The sequence below is a fragment of the Mustela nivalis genome, assembly GCF_964662115.1.
Source record: "Mustela nivalis genome assembly, chromosome: 12".
NCBI classification, from domain to species: domain Eukaryota; kingdom Metazoa; phylum Chordata; class Mammalia; order Carnivora; family Mustelidae; genus Mustela; species Mustela nivalis.
The window spans coordinates 17,922,460-17,939,892 of record NC_139031.1 but is presented as its reverse complement, the minus strand read 5'-3'; the positions used below and the strand labels follow the sequence as shown (position 1 = coordinate 17,939,892).

The 17,433-nt window shown below is 41.1% G+C and overlaps 1 protein-coding gene across 2 annotated transcripts in view; it reads left to right on the top strand.

Annotated features, from left to right (window-relative positions):
* Nucleotides 1-17,433, top strand: part of EXOC4 (exocyst complex component 4) — a 728,800-nt gene that overhangs the window by 666,057 nt on the left and 45,310 nt on the right. For both annotated transcript variants that reach the window (XM_082693983.1, XM_082693984.1), the window contains exons 16-17: nt 1,386-1,564; nt 4,193-4,352. In XM_082693983.1, the coding sequence (XP_082550109.1) occupies nt 1,386-1,564; nt 4,193-4,352 (339 nt within the window). The remainder of the gene's footprint in view (nt 1-1,385; nt 1,565-4,192; nt 4,353-17,433) is intronic.

The window sequence follows — 17,433 nt, the reverse complement described above, 5'->3', positions numbered from 1 at the left end:
TCAAAGCTCATAGAACTATACACTGAGAAGGGTGCATTTTACTGTTTATAAATTATTTCTCAATAAACCTTACTTTAAAAAAGAAAGATGGTAGTCAAGCCTGAAGACAGTTCATTAGCAATAATGCCCAAGGCTTTTGCAGCCTTTTGTTTAGGACTATTTCCTATTACCTGATACAGACTGTAAGGGTAACAGAGTTTTGACTCTGAACATCTTCCTGTCTACCTCACTGAGTTTATAGTCAGCCTGTTTGAACTGGGTCTGCCAATGGATGGAGGGTTTTGGTTTTTGGTTTTGTTTCTTTATAAATGGCTTTATGTGTGGAAGAATTGTTTGGACTGAAACTTGCTTTTGTTACAGCTTCACACCCAGGTTATAGAGTAGCCAATCCTTACCCATCTCAGACTTTTTTGGCAATTCCCAATAACTACCAAAAAGAACCTAAGAAGTGTACATGGTCAGAATGACTCAGGCAGTGTCAACATGGGAACGTCCTTCTTTAAGCTCATTCAGATCATCTTACATACTTAAGTGTCACCCTGTGTTGTGAACCTTTCCTGACACCCCAGTGGCAGACTTCCATGGTTCTCACCAGAGGACCACGTGCTCCTGAGTGGTGACACACTGCCCTCTTTCGGTCTTTTCTTTCTTTTTTTTTTTTTTTTTTTGGTCCACCCCACTAAGCTATGGAGTTTTTCGGGGCACAAACCATGTCTCACATTCCCAAGGCCCAGCACAAATTTATTTTTAAATAAATAAGTAAATTTATTGTAGTGTTTTACTGAAGTAATAGATTAATTACAGTCGTAGTGATGGTAGCCAACACTGGCTGTGCCCTTGCACCGTGCCGGGCATCTAAGCCACATGCTCGATGTTCAGTATCTCCTCAGAGCCCCTTAGAGGTAAGTGTTGTGGTCATCCCAAGTGCCCAGATAAGGAAACTGAGACAGAGATGAAGTAACTCGCCTAAAGCCACGCAGCCAGCAGATGTTGGAATTGGAAACTGGAACCAAAATGGTCTCATTCCAGAGCCAACTCTTTGGAGCTCTGTGACCTCTGCCTCACCTTTCTGCTACAGCCGTGTCTGTTGAAAGATAGAATGCTTTTCACACTGGGCATATAATCCGGTCTTTGAAGGGGATGTTAGAGCTCATTTATTCCTCATCCCCGATGTTTGGACCAAGCAGGCGAGGCTCACAGAAGCTAACTTGCTCCAGATCCCTCCTTTCTTCGTTAGATGGCTTTCCAGTGAACAAGCAGAGGACGACGTAAATATTTACAGAGCCACCGCTGCCCTAAATATTTGGGCGATCTGTCCCAAGATTATTGTTTTCATCAGGAAAATGTATTACTAACTGCCCTCTCTGTCTTTGCCTTTTTTTCAGGGTTCACTGTTTCCACTATCTCATCCCCCTTGCAAAGGAGGGGAACTACGCCATCGTGGCTAATGTGGAAAGTATGGATTATGACCCTTTGGTGGTCAAGCTCAACAAAGACATCAGCGCCATTGAAGAGGCCATGAGTGCCAGCCTTCAGCAGCACAAGTTCCAATATATATTTGAAGGTCAGACCTTGCCTGTGTCCCTAGGATTTGGGGAGGAAGAAGGGGTGAAGGATTTTTTTTTTTAATCTTTTCCTATTACTTATAGTTGTTTGGGGTTTGTTTTGGTTCGGTTTTTCTCTTTTTGGATTAAAGCTGCAGTACCTAGTCTCTCTGCGGATGGCTAGGTAGACAACAGTCTGGCTGCCATCTGCTTCTGGTTGATAAGATTTCATCCAACATAAGGCAGATGGCGGCCTGGCTGCCTCCCTGACACGCCGCTCCTGAGAGTTGGGTAAATATGTAGAGTGGACCATGAGTTAGCTCAAGAGAAGCTCATAAAAGGAAAAGAAGCACACATACAATGAGAAGACTCCAAATAAAGATCTCATTGACTAAAATTATCAGTGGAAGGGGAAGTTTTCTCTCAAAGAATGTGCTGTTGTCTGAAAAGAAACCTCTGATCAGCAGAGATTTTAGAAAGGCTGGCTCCATTAATGCCATGGGGCAGGCTGGCAAGGAAGGGCACGAAAGACATTTCCACATAAAGGCATTCACCTTCAACATGGTTAAACATGCAATGCCAACCGAGTAATTTTTCATGCTGAATTTCTCTCGTGGGTGGTACTTTTTGGACTTCAAACTATATTCCCTCCTTTCTTGTTTTGGTTTATTTGTATATAGTCCTGGGTCCCAGAAGAATCTATGATGTCTCTAGAATTAAAGCAATGTTATTCAAAACAGTTAAGAAAATGCATTGTGCAGAGGACTATAGAACCTGGAGATAGGAAAGAAAGGCTTGGCCACTGCTTGCTTTAGGAAACAGTTATGTCCCAGCAAACTTGGACCAAGAAACTGAAAATCCTATTTTCCCATTAAATTATGTCATAAAGATGGAGATATGTTCTGAAAGGAACTATTCCTAGAAGACTTCAGCCAGAAAGTGTTAGTGATTAAGAGGTTGTTCTCTCCGTAGCACTGAGAATTTGAGGGCCACAACACTCCTCTGGAGCGTAGAGCTATGGTGCCCATCTGAGAAGTCACTCCTCACTCACTACACTGTTTCCTCCTTGCTCTTGACCATGACTCTTCCAAGCCCTGTGTATCAATATTCACAGTTCCCAGATTTTCCCTCTCATTTTGCCCAGACATTTCTTAACATCCAATCCTGATGAATAACAGCATCTTCTTGAAATATGGGTATAATGCTCTAACATAGAATAGAGATGAAGAAATCATAAATTGGAGACCTTCTGTTTAAAAAAGCTCTAGATATTTCTCTGTGATATTTCCTCCTCAATTGAAAAGGCATAATACAGAATTTCCCAAGGGGTGGGGAGTGGGGGTGAGAGGGTTTCAGTCTTCTTTGGTGTGGCAAAGAGGAGCATCTTATCACAGATATTATTTGTGTATAGTAATTGCCAGTGTATAGTAATGATATAAAACAGACAACTTCTATTGGGTTTTTAAAATTGTTATTATAATTTGTTTGTGTATTTATCATATGAATTTACTTTTTTTTGTAAGTGGGCTCCATGCTGGGCAGGGAGTGGGTTCCATTCAATGCAGGGCTTGAACTCAACCCTGAGATCAAGGCCCGAGCTGAGATCAAGAGTAGGACACTTAACCGACTGAGCCACCCAGCCGTCCCCTGAATTTACTTATTTAATATATTTATTATTATTTACTATTCTCTACAAACACTGCAACCCCCCCCCCCCCGTTGCCTCTGCTTAGGAAAATTCCATTTTACCATGGCAGAACAAAATTATACCCGGAGTTATGGGCTCAGTAAAATCGTACGCAAACTTAACCTACAGAGATTTTTCACATCTATCAGTGGCTTTAAATATAAACTCCATGTGTGTGTTTCCTTTTCTTTGAGTAAAAAGCCTTTTACTTCCCTTTCAAGTAGTTGCACGTACAGGTGAGTTTGTAGTCTGGAAGCAACTGCACACGTGTAGCTGAGGCAGGAGAGAATGTACCTCCTCTCCCTTTTCTGCGTTCGTCCTCGTCAAGGGGAACTCATTCTGCAGACAGAGGGAGTCATGGATCCTGAAGGCCCGCTTTGAACCATCACCATGGAGGCTCTATGACTTCAGAAGAGGGAAATCATGAAGATAGTAGACTGCTTGTGACTAGCCAGACTAGCTTTAGAGTTCCAGGGGAAGCTTTGAAGAATGGTGACCAGCATGCATCCATTTCTTACTGACATATTTTTGCTTATTGGGTTCCAAATCAACGTTTGAGCCAAAAATACACCCCTGTCTTTTTTTGTGGGAGGAAAAGGAAACCAAACAGATCATTGTATTTGCATGTGTTCTCCTCTGCTTCCAGTACCTCTTTACAGAAAAATAAGAGTTCCAGTGCTCTTCATTAGTTTATAACCAACTGGCTTATTTTCTAAGCCCTTGACATGGTGGCTTGGGGTGTGCAGTGGGTATGTTACATAAAGCCTCTCCATTTGTAGCTATTAGGACGATGTATAAGTACTCCAGAACTACCACTCCACTCCTTCTTTAATCGTTTAAATCTGTGGAGGATTTAAAGACAGACATCCTTGCACATTCATATGTAAGTTCACACAAGGTGGCACTAACCTGTCTTCTCTTCTCCACCCCCACCCCCTGCTGATCTGTGCTGGTCCCTCAGGCCTGGGTCATCTGATCTCCTGCATCCTCATTAATGGTGCCCAGTACTTCAGACGCATCAGTGAGTCTGGCATCAAGAAGATGTGTAGGAACATCTTTGTCCTGCAGCAGAATTTGACCAACATCACCATGTCGCGGGAGGCAGACCTGGACTTTGCAAGGTAGGAGGAAGGACCGGGCTCGGTCCCTTGTACCAAAGTCGAGATCCCGTTGCCTATCAAAATCCCTTAGAAAAATGGATTCTTGGTACTTGAAAAGTTAATTTAAGAAAAAATGAAACAATTAGATGTTCCTCAGTCTTAGAGAAGGTAATTCTCTATGATTCTATTGGATGTGTAACCTGCCTTAGGCAGGGAGTTTTCCTGTTCTCCAACCTAAGTTCTTTGTACTACAAAACTTCAGTAACTTCCTTATTCTAAAAGTAATATTTGTTTATTGCATAAGATATGTCACATAAAATTTAAAACAAAAAATCAGTAAACATGACTCCTAAGCCTTTCATCTGAAGGCTATGACATTTGGTGTAATTTCTCCTGGCCTTGTGCCTCTGCCAGGGATACAAGTGAATTTTCATACCATGCCTGCATATGATTTCTCTTTGTACAAAATTGGAACTATGTTAATGCAATTTTATATTTGTTTAATTGCATTTTTCCATATCAGTAACCTTCATTGAAAACATTATTTTTCCCAAAGCCACTGATAGCCCTTGAAAACATTATTTTTCCCAAAGCCACTGATAGCCCTTGAAAGGACAGTTGATCCTTGAACAACATGGGTTTGAACGATGCAGGTCCATTCATAATGCAGACTTTTTTCATACACTACAATTAATGTATCTTCTCTTCCTTATTTTCTTCATAACATTTTCTTTTCTCTAGCTTACTTTCTTGTGAGAAAACAGTATTTAATACAGATAACCTACAAAACGTGTTCATCAACTGTTGATGTTATCGGTATGACATCTGGCCATCAGTAGGCTATTCATACTGAAGTTTTGGGGGGAGTCAGAAATTATACACGGATCTGTGACTGTGTGGGAGGTTGGCACCCCTTCTTTCCCACATTGTTCAAGGGTCCACTGTACCACTTTTAATACCTGAACAAATATTTCATGGTAAAAGTTAGGTATTATTTAGTCATTTGCAAATTTACAAATCCATTAGGATTATTTCCTTTTTGTCTTTCATAAATCACGTGTTGAATATATGTTTTCATGAACCTTTTCCTCATCTCTTCTCTTTCCCGGTTGAAATCCCTTCCCCTCTTCTTGTTTTCATTGTGTGAACAGTGGTTACTCATCATCAACCATGCTCACCTTTCATGTCCTTCCATGTCCTTTTAAAGTGCACTCTTTCTCTTTCCTAGTTTGCGGATCTCAATTTTTAACATTTCTTTATAATGTACTTTTGCGAATTTGAAGGGTTGTTTTATTCTCTCTTCATGCGGTCTCAACACTGTATACCTTACTTAAGTCATCAGACCTTTGGGTACTCAGTGAAAGCTAAAACAGTTTTGAAGATGATAGACAGTGATTATGGTATCTTAGTGTTTTACTGCTCTTTGTACCTTGGTGAATTTTTTCATAAACTCCTTTATGGCCAGGAAGTCATTTGTTTTTAATCGTCTGGAATTCTACCGCCTAACGTTTGTACTTCTGTGTCATTTCATTTGATTTTTGGATTCCTCAAGAAGTTCCAGAAAATTTGAAACCATTTTTAAGGCCTTTCAGGAAATAATGAAATATTACATTACAATGACAGTTATCAAGACATATATGCTAGGATCCTTGTTTTGAAAGCCTATAACCATGTTATCTTCATTTTTAACTTTTCTTCTCCAATCTATCCCTGAATTTGTTCCACTGCTGTGCTGTTCCTCTGCTTCTCAGTCCTCCTTTCCTGTCTTATTCTTCCTTTGTGCATGCGTGTGTGTGTTGCATGTTCATTAAATTCCCTATTTTAGGCTAAATGTGGTAGAAAGCCTTCTTTGCTCAGATTAGGGAAACCAGGTGTGACTGAATGCTGCATTTATTTGGTCGCTCTTATGGGGAATGATCTCATTATTGAATTAGTCTGTTCATAATAACATTGACAAGGGGAAGTTAAGAACATGGAGGCCTGAGGGATACAGAAAAGCATTACTAATTCTCGGAGGAATATAATTCTTAAATTCAATCATCCTTTTTTAAATGATTTTTTTTTTTTTTATTTAGCTGAAATAAGTAAATTAACGGGTTTTGGCAGACAGTATGGGGCCCGAACACGTCCTAAAAAAACTAGCACCTGGATAATGAAATGCTGACTGGGCGGTATTGAGGTTAGCATCAGGGGGCTGCGTGCCAGCACTGCTTCTTCAGGAAGTAATTAAATGGCAACTGAGCTCTGCCTTTTATGGATGAATTTGGGACTGATGTCCAGGGCAGTGGGTGTGACCTGAAATGTGACCGTTTGGGAGAGATACTGCTACTATTGCTGTTTACTCTGGATGGATTATAAAAGGAAATAGGCAGCATAAATATGTAGCATTGGATGATTCTGTCCTTCCAATCTTGGTTCAGAAGGCCTCTCCTTTTTTTCTTTTTTTAAAGATTTATTCGTTTATTTGATGAAAGAGAGAGATCGTGTGGCAGGGAAGGACAGAGGGAGAGGGAGAAAGAATCCCAAGCAGACTCCTGCTGTGCGGGGACCCTAACGTGGGGCTCAGTCTCATGACTCTGAGACCATGACCTGAGCCAAAACCAAGAGTCGGCCGTGTAACTGACTGAGCCACCCAGGCACCCCTCAGAAGACCTCTCCCTATTAGACTTGTATGTCCCAAGACACCGAGACTCTTTTCTGTTTTCTCAGTGCTGAGCCCAGAGTAAGTGCTCATCATGGGTATTGAATGAATGGATAAGTATATACTCAAGGCTTCTTTTGGTCCTGATGAAGAACTTGGATAATGACAAAGTTGAGTCTGTCTTTAATGCCCTAAGAGTTTTCACTAGCTGACATGGGTTGGTGTTCTTACAGGTTTACGAGGAACAGCATCTCCCTAGAGCATAAAGCATTTTACAAAAGGAACCATGTATCCCTATGATTCATTGTCTCTTTCTCCTTCATTTGCTCTTGCTCTCACACATCGAACATACATAGACACATTTTATGGCCTTATTTTTTTCTGTTTCTGGTTTTGGTAGGATGGGTTTCACGGAAATGGGCTCCATCGATTCCACTGAATTTGAAGCTATGTAAAATGAACATAACAGCAATACCAAAATAGCCAGAAATAATAGACTGCAGCAGTGTGCCTCGGCGTTCCTTAAGCAGTGTCTAATCAAGCATGGGCAGCATCTGTACTTCCAGCAAGTCTCTATAGGAATGTTATCTTCTAACACAGTAATTAATCACTAGTTGCCATGTGTCAGAAAACTTACTTAACAAGAAGTTGCAATGCTCTTGTAGTTTTTCACGTCCACAGCCTCCCTGGCCAGTGGAAAATACAACACCCTTTCTGTAATAAAGAAGAATGTGGAGTGATTCCATTTATGTTGATTCTTCTACTTGCGGCATTGCTGTCGATCTCTTTTTCTACACACCTTTACTCTCATTTCTAGGGAGGATAAATCTCAGGTGACCAAGGATCAGCATAACCTGTATAATCACCAGAATTAGAGAAACCCTGTCCCCCAGACAATGATCTTTGCTATGGTGTTGACCCTTCTAACCCCATTGTACATTTTTAGAGTCAAGATGATACTCTGTCCTGGAAAATGACTGCAGGTTAACTAGAAAATGGAAGGGCTTCTTGAGTGGGCTTTTTTTAGTTCCTTTCATGAGAAATCATCTTCCCCTGAGCTGCCTTGCACTTCTCCAGACTGAGTCTCTGAAACAACCTGGGAGACCAGGCACTGCACCGCGGGGGAAGTCTGGCTAGGCACTGAAGTCCCCAAAGTGGCTCCAACAATCTTTGTACTTGAAGTGAAGTCATTATTCAAGCAGATGAGTCCGGAGTTTTCTTTCTGGTCCTTCCTGCTCTCCCCACATTTTCCCTCTGACATCTGTCCCTTTACAGTTCTCTTTCTCCTTCATCTCTCCTGCCACCTCTGGTTTCCTTCGAGGCTTCATCTCTCCTCGATTTTTTTCTCATTTTGATTTTCTTTAGACTGGCATCTCTCGTACGTAAATCCGACAAAGATAAGGAAATGAAAGCTTAGATTCAGGAAGTGGTAAGGGGAGAAGTTCCAACACATAACAAAGTTTCCTCACCCTTCTACTCATTCTTTCATTCACTCATTCAGCTGCTGTTTATTGAGTGTGTCTTCTCTTTAAGACCTGCCCTTATGGAACTTACACTATTGTAATTCAGGCAGTTAAGGCAGACTAATAAATAAGTAAAATATAAAGTATCTAAATAAGTAAAATATAAAGTATTTAAATAAGTAAAATGTAAAATATAAAGTATAAAAAAGATTTTATATATATGCTATGTGAAAAATCAGTCATGGGAAGGGAAAGAGAGTATGCCAGGGTAACGAAGGTCACCCACAATTGTAGAGTGGTCATGGAAGCCCTTAGTGATGTGGTAACAATTGAGGAAAAATCTAAAGGAAGACAGGGAACAAGCCATGTGGATATCTAGGGGAAGGGCATACCAGGAAAAGATACACAAGAGGAAAGAGCCAGAGGGAGAAGTACGCTTGGCATTTAAAGAACAGCAGAAAGGCCAGTTTGTATGAAGTGAATGAGCAGAGGGAAGAGTCAGGGACAGGGTCACAGGTTTCATCTAAGAAGCTGAGATCCTGAAGGTTGTCGTGTTAACACTGGTTTTTACTTTGAGTGAGGTAGGAGGCTATCAGATGGTTTGGAACAGAGACTGCCATAATGTGACTTACACTGTAAAAGAATCACTCCTATGTTGTAAGTAGACATTTGGGGAGGAGAGGTTGCAGGCAAGAGCAAAAACAGAAGGAGCTGTCAGGAAACTAGGTGAAAGATAGTAGTGATTCAAGCCAAGATGGCGGCACTGCAGAAGATCAGAAGTGGTCAGATTAGGCTATATTTTACAAGCAGATCTGACAGGATTTTCTGAGAGATTAGAAGTAAACCAGTGACTCCACAAGGTTTTTTTCTGAGCATTTCAAACGATGCAGTTTTGATTTGCTGAAATGAAAATACGCCAGACACTGGGAAAGACAGATTGAGTTTGGGGAGGTGGAAACGGGGCAGATCGGAAGGAGGTATCAAGAGTTTGGGTTTGGAAATACTAAGGTTGAGATGCACGTTAGACATCTGAATAGAAATCAGGAAGAGGAGGTGCCTGGGTGGCTCAGTGGGTTAAGCCTCTGCCTTTCGGCTCAGGTCATGATCTCAGGGTCCTGGGATTGAGCCCCCCTGCTTCTGCCTGCCTCTCTGCCTACTTGTGATATCTATCTATCTATCTCTCTCTCTCTCTCTCTCTGTCAAATAAATAAATATTTTTTTAAAATTTTTTTTAAAAAAGAAATCATGAAGAGAGAGCTAAACGTACAAATCTGTATTCAGGAAAGAGGTCTGGGCTAGAAATAGGAGTTTGGGAATCATCAGCAGGTAGATGGGATTTAAAGCCATGAGATGGAATGAGAAATGAGATCTTATTGACAACAAGAAGCATAGAAAAAGGGAAGCCATCCAAGAATTGGGCCTTGGGTGGATACTCCCTGTTGAGATGTTGGAATGCTGAGGACAAACCAGCAAAAGAACCTGAGAAGGAGCAGGAAAGAAAATAGGAGAGAGTTCTGTTTCCCAGAAGCAAGTGTTTTAAGAGGAGAGTGTCTTCATCTGTGTGAAATGGTGCTAGTAGTTTAAGTTAGCTCAGGACAGAGAATTTGGGTACTGGTGGACCTGACAAGAGGGCTGAAATGCTTTGGTTTGCACTCCTTAATCTTCTCTACACAACTTACCTAGTGCAGAAACAAGCTTTGGGAATAGACTTCTCACTGCTCAGTTCTGTGGTGGGGTCTGATGCATTCATGACAAACAAGAATGCAATTAGAGGCTTCTGGTGTAATATATAAAAGACCAAATAGGCGCCCTCTCTTTTCTCACTGAATGGTTACTAAGAAAGCCCTGCTCTTCCCAGCATATTTATTCATCATGTGTTTCCCGTGATGAAGAGGAGTTGTGATCTCTCTTAGAAGGACACCGAATGGTTTTATTTTTAAGGAAGGTGCTCCTCCAAGCTCCACCCCTCCCTTCTCCAGCCCTCAACCCCCTTCCAGCAACTCTGGTTTAGCTTTGGAGCTGTTCTGTATATGTTTACTTAACCAGTAAGGCCCTATGTCTTCTATGTGTAATACACATACATAGGACATCTTCACAGTAGCCAATAGAAAAATCCCACTGGTAAAGAAGGAACTATTTGGAATCTGGAAACCAAAGGAAAAAGAAATCTTGTTTGAAATGCCTCCTCAGGACATAGGTTTATATGGAGAAGTAGAACACACTATATTTGTTTAACTCAATAAGAGATTGAATCAAGAAAGTAAAGAGAAAACTGAAAGAATAGGAGAAATATTTTCGTATCACATATCTGATAAGGGACTTGTATCCAGAATTCATAGAAAACTCTTACAACTCCATAATACAAAGACAAAAACCCAATTAAAGACTAGGTAAAGGCACCCCAGCAGTAATGAGCACATCTAGTGTCCAGATCTTGGTTTCTAATTCTCTTCTCCAAGGAAAGATCCAAGGCTTCTGGGAGAAATGGCTGATTCTAGGACTAGGACAGAAAATATATCAAATGAGCGTGGAACATCCAGAAGTTAAGGAAGTACTAAACACACACACACACACACGCACACATGCACACGCACACCACTTGGACAGGACAGGAATGTGTCACAGAGGCACAAGGGCCAACTGAAAGAGAGCCAAATGGCCAAAGCTGGGACAATTTGAGCAACAAAATCAAGTATTGGATAATGACACAAAGTACAGAATAAATATTTGAGTCCATAGTGATACAATTAAAATGATTGAATAAATTAATAAGTGAGGAAAAAGAGACAGATCTCCTATACAGAAGAATTCCAAATGAATTACATAGCTACTACCCTAAATAAGGAAACTAACTCTCCACTTCTTAACTGTAGATCATTCTTAGGGACTTCCTTCCAAAGAGTACATAAGGAGTCAGAGGAAGGTAACTTGATAGTGGAGAAATCTTACAAACAGTACTTCAGCCAGGTGATCAGGGGTCAACGCCAAATTACACAAAGCATGATGATGAATATACCCTTGATTTGAGGGGATTAAAATGATACTTTTACCTCTGTAATCTTCCCCAAAACCCATAACCCCCATATAAATGAGGAAAACATCACAGAGTTTTCAGTAAAGGAGGATCCTATGAAAGAAATACCAGTCCTTCTTGAAACTATCAAGGTCATCAAAAACAAGGCAAGTCTGAGAAACTTTTATAGCCAAAACAAGACTAAGAAGGCATGGCAGGGCACCTGGGTGGCTCAGTCAGTTAAGCATCTGACTTCAGCTCACATCATGATCTCAGGGTCCTGGGATGGAGCCCCACTTCAGGCTTCCCACACAGCAGAGAGTCTCCTCCTTCCTTTCTCTCTGCCCCTCCCCCCACCCATGTGCACACATGATCTCTCTCCGTCTCTCTCAAGTAAATAAATAAAATCTTTATTAATAAATAATTAAGAAGGCATGACAGCTCCATGTAATCAGTGTTCTGGAAGGGATCCTAGGAAAGAAAAAGGACATTATGTAAAAACCAAGAAAATATGAATAAACTATGGACTTTAGTTAATAATGTCACAGTATTCGGGGCACCTGGGTGGCTCAGTGGGTTAAGCCTCTGCCTTCGGCTCAGGTCATGATCTCAGCGTCCTGGGATGGAGCCCAGCATAGGGCTATCTGCTCAGCAGGGAGCCTGCTTCCCCCCCACCCCCCTCTGCCTGCCTCTCTGCCTATTTGTGATCTCTCTTTGTCAAATAAATAAAATCTTATTTAAAAAAATAAATAATATATCAATATTCAGTAGTTGTGATAAAGATATCACACTAAGATGTTGATAATAGGGAGACTGGGTGCAATTCACATGGGAAATCTTTGTGCTGTCTTCTCAATCTTTCTGTAAGTCTAAAAGTATTGGGAAAAAACTATCAAAAAATAGGCAAATGATTTGTATAGCCATTTCTCCAAAGAAGTTGTATAGATGGCTAATACACACATGAAAAGATGTTATTAGGGAAATGCAAATCAAAACCATAATGAGATAATCACATTACACCCACTAGGATTGCTGTAATCAAAAAGTCCAACTCCAGCAAGTGTTAGGATGTGGAGAAACCGGATCCTTCAGACGTTGCCGGCCGGAATATAAAATGGCAGAGCTGCTTTGGAAGGCAGTGCATCGGGTCTTCAAAAAGTTAGACTTACTGCACACTTGCCCTATGACCTGGCAATTCCTCTTCTAGGTATTACCTGAGAGAAATGAAAATCTACACCTACATAAAAATCTGTATACAAATTTTCGTAACAGCCAAAAAGTGGCAACAACCCAGATATATCCATCAGCTGACAGAGAAATAAAGTGTGATAAACCCACACAACGGGTATTTTTCAGCTATAAAAAGAAAAGTACTGATCCATAATGACAAACGTGCATGAACCTTGAAAACATTACATTAAACGAAAGAAGCTGGCCATGAAAGACCATATAGTATATGACTCCATTCATAGGAAATGTCCAAAGTAGGCAAAGTTATAGAGACAGAAAATAGAGTAGCGGTTACTTAAAGCTGGAGGGTCGGGAGAAAATGGGAACATGGGTTTCCTTTGGGGATAATGAAAATGTTCTAAAGTAGATTGTGCTGATGGATGTACAATCCTGTGAATATACAAAAAGACATAGAAAATGTACCCTTTGAATGAGTGAATTGTATGGTGTGTGAATTATATCTCAATAAGGCTGTTAAAAAGAGGTTGAACTTTAAAGCTTGAAAGCTTCCTGTCACAGGAAATAAGTAGCCCGTGTTTTATACTTACATCTCTGGGGGGATTTTTGTGTTGGCAATACCTAACTTTTTGAGTTTCCCCAATCCATTAGGGAGGTAGGAGATGAAGGCAGAATTTTTGGAGGAGGTGATGCTTCATGTTAACCTGAAGCAGAGTTATCCAGGATGAGGAGGGGGCCATTTGGAAGAGAGAGGGCAGTTCAGGGTGACTGGGGCATATGCCTGAGGAAGAGAGTGGTAGAAGATTCTGGGGGGAGGGGTGGATGATAAGGTGTTCAGACTTGATCCTGTAGGGAAAATGGATTCAGCGTAAGAGCGAGATGGTCGGTCTGTATTCTAAGTAGATTACTTGAGCAGCTAGGTGAGAAGTGGACAGGAGGATGATAAGCCACAGGCCTTGCAGGCCAAGTGGAAGGTGATTGTCAAGAGGATGTAGGCCTGAACCAGGTCCAAACTGGGGGAGATGGAGGACATGGAGTTGAGAGTTACATAGGAGCTAAAATCGGCAGGATTTAGAGAGTGATGGAACCATGAGAATAAAGAAAAAGGAATCAGGGTACTTTCTGGTATGGGTGGTCCTAGGACCACCCTTCCATTTGCTAGGTAGGATGCTGCCTGATTCAGAAATCAATGAATAAAGCCAATTGGGTTTGTTTTTTTTTTTCTAAAAGGTAAACCTCCAGGAATGGGGAGAGGGAGGTCTGATGGAGGTCATCAGTGGATGTAATCAGTGCAGGCTGCCTGTGAGATTTCCAAGTGGAGATGTCTAACACGCAACTGGACATGTGAGCTAGAAGCTGGGGGTGGGAGGAGCTGTCCTGAACCAACAGACCTGGGGAATCATCAGCCTAGGCCTGAGGTTCAAAACAGTTAGGGGAAATCAGCACTGCGGACAGAGGACCGTGCCCGCCAGGATATAAAGGGCATGAGAAGAGGGTAGGGAAGTTACAAAAGCAGAAAAGGACAGGACTGCTGCAAAGAACTGGTCCTCCCCCCCCCCCCATGAATTCATGTAGCACCTTTCTTCCCCGTAAATTAAAGCATCGTCCCATTTTAACCTCTCGGACTCCCCTATGAGGGAAACTGTTGAGGCACTTCCTCCAGGTGACAGATTCAGCCTAGAAACTGAATAGATATCACCTCAGACCCCTGCTTTATCCTTGACCTTGTGCTGTATCTAAGGCCAAGAATGATCTCTGGCATGGCTGAAAATCTTGAATTTCCTTCCAAGGTGGCTGTTTAGGCCGACTTCCTTCACAAAAAACCTCTTGCACCAGGAACAGCCCTTTGGTTTTCTGCAGCAGAGGTACGGGTTTTCCTCTTTGAACTGACCAGGGTGTAGCCTGACAGGAATTAGCAGTGACATGCTGCCATCTACTGGAAACGCCCACAGACATCCAGACAGATGAATATCTGTGGTCCCGTAAATCCCCATCACTTCCGGGAATCAAGAGTGGGTACTGCCTCTGAAGTAGGCTTTGGAGATAATTCAGCTGAAAACATGAAATGCCCCCCCCCCAATTAAATAAAATGTAATTTGATTGCTGGAAAACCAATTCTGTTTCTGAAAAATTACATATGTATGTATTTTTCATATATTTTTTTCTGCTAATTTTTTTCCCCACCTTTATTCTGCCATTGGTTTTAGCTGCTTCTCCAATCCTGGAATAACCTATCCCTTTTCAAACCCTTACCTGTAAAACTCCAGATTTTCAACTCAAGATTATTAATCATGTGGATTTGTGATATTTTATAGGAGAGATTTGTCTGCTACCCAAATTCTTTTAATGATGTGCCCCCTAAAAATTCTATTATATCTCTTGAATTTAATGGTGATACAACACTAGCCCTGACTTTCTTGGGGCCCAGACTAAATTTGAAAATATGATGCATTAAATAGCTTTTGCTGCCTGGTAGGAGGAAATATACTCATTAATAAAATTTAATAATAAAACAAAATTTATGTGGCTTAATTTCTGAGAAAATTTTCTTTAAAATTTGTATAAGCAGACACAAATAATATTACATCTCCCTAATTAAACCTTCACTTGACCTTCCTACACTGTTTCTGATCATCCCTCTTTCTACTCACCTACTTTTCCTGTGTTTATGGCACTCATAGTAGGTTCCATGCCTTCTAGCAATTAACTGATCGCTAATTGTCTAAGGGGAGTTCTTCATCTCCCATAGAGTACCCCCAAAAATGAGTATAAAGCTCTCAAAAGTAATACCTGTCCGTATTGATGTTTGATTGGTTATATCTTATGTATGAGGCTCTGATTAAGAAAAAATTCTTTTGATTATGCTCAATTAATGTCACCATACCTTGTACATATATAATGGCGATGTATAATTCAGGGTTCCTCAAGATTACTGGCAAATAGCTGTAGTCTTCCCTTTGTAGCACATGTCCTGGAATTGGAATGATTCAGAGATTAGCATAGATGACAGGCGGTATTATTTCCAATAAAGATCCCAAGGACTGGAAATCAGAAGTGACTTGCCCAAAATCTCTCATCAAATTGTGCTATTTATATACCCTGCACTACCTTTGTAGTTGTCACAGTTAGGAAATTAAATTAATTCACCCAGCGAGGCCATTTTTCTGCCAGGAAATGATCGTGCTAAAAAGATATGGACTAAAAAGATATGAAGCTTGCTCTTGACTCAAGCCCAAGAATGATCATTTACTGACTTTATTAGAATTCTTACCGAAAAACTTGAGGCTGGAAGATGACCTTTCTTGTTTTCTAAATGAAGATACACTGTTTAATTTTGGTGCTTAAACGTAGGAAACAGGCGCCTTTGGGATAGCCACGGAAACAGCTAAAGCTCATACAAACCGTATCAAGGCCTGACTTCCTCCCAGCGCCTGTCTCGTTCGACAGTTCTTATGACTAGTTACCATAATTGTGTTTTGTTTTTGGTTTCTCAGTGGGTTTGTTTCCCCTCTGCTGCTCTGTAACAGCAATCTAAAATGTTTATAAATGTGATTTGTGTTTCAGAGTGTTTGATAAATACGAATTTCCATGTGTGTTTCAGAGAGCATCCTTAGCTAAATATAAGTACGTTACCAAGAAGTAAACATGTGCCTAGACTTAGGACTCCACACTTTCATTTCACTGAAACAAGGACAGCTTCTAGAAGACAATTGGCTTCAGTATAAACTCCCTACAGGCCTAAATTACTTTCTTGCAGTGATGATATAAGAGCCAGTATTACTGTTCTTATTTTATTTTTTTTCAGTGTTCCAAAACTCATTGTTTATGTACCACACCCAGTGCTCCATGCAATACGTGACCTCCATAATACCCACCACCAGGCTCGCCCAGCCCCCCACCTCCCTCCCCTCCAAAACCCCCGGTTTCTTTCTCAGAGTCCACAGTCTTTCGTGGTTCATCCCCCCGCCCAATTTCCCCCAACTCCCTTCTCCTCTCCTTCACCCAATGTCCTCCATGTTATTCCTTATGCTCCACAAGTAAGTGAAACCATACAGTAACTGACTTTCTCTGCTTGACTTATTTCACTCGGCATAATCTCCTCCTGTCCTGTCCATGTTGATACAAAAGTTGGTATTCATCCTTTCTGATGGAGGCATAATACTCCATTGTATATATGGACCACATCTTCCTTATCCATTCGTCTATTGAAGGGCATCTATTTTAGTTCTTTCCAGAGTTTGGCGACCGTGGCCATTGCTGCTATGAACATTGGGGTAAAGATGGCCCTTCTTTTCACCATATCTGTATCTTTGGGGTAAATACCCAGTAGTGCAATTGCAGAGTCATAGGGCTGCTCCATTTTTTAATTTCTTAAGGAATCTCCATACTCTTTTCCAAAGTGGCTGCACCAACTTGCATTCCCACCAACAGTGTAAAAGGGTTCCCCTTTCTCCACGTCTTCCCCAACATTTGTTGTTTACTGTCTTGTTGATTTTGTCATTCTGACTTGTATAAGGTGGTATCTAAGTGTCATTTTGATTTGAATCTCCCTGATGGCTAATGATGATGGAACATTTTTTCATGTGTCTGTTAGGCATTTGTATGTCGTCTTTGGAGAGACGTGTCTGTTCAAGTCTTCGGCCCATTTTTTTGATGTGATTATCTGCTTTGTGTGTGTTGAGTTTGAGGAGTTCTTTATAGATCTTGGACATCAGCCCTTTGTCTGCAGTGTCATTTGTATCTTCTTCCATTCAGTGGGTTTTCTGTTTGTTTGGTTGACTGTTTCCTTTGCTGTGC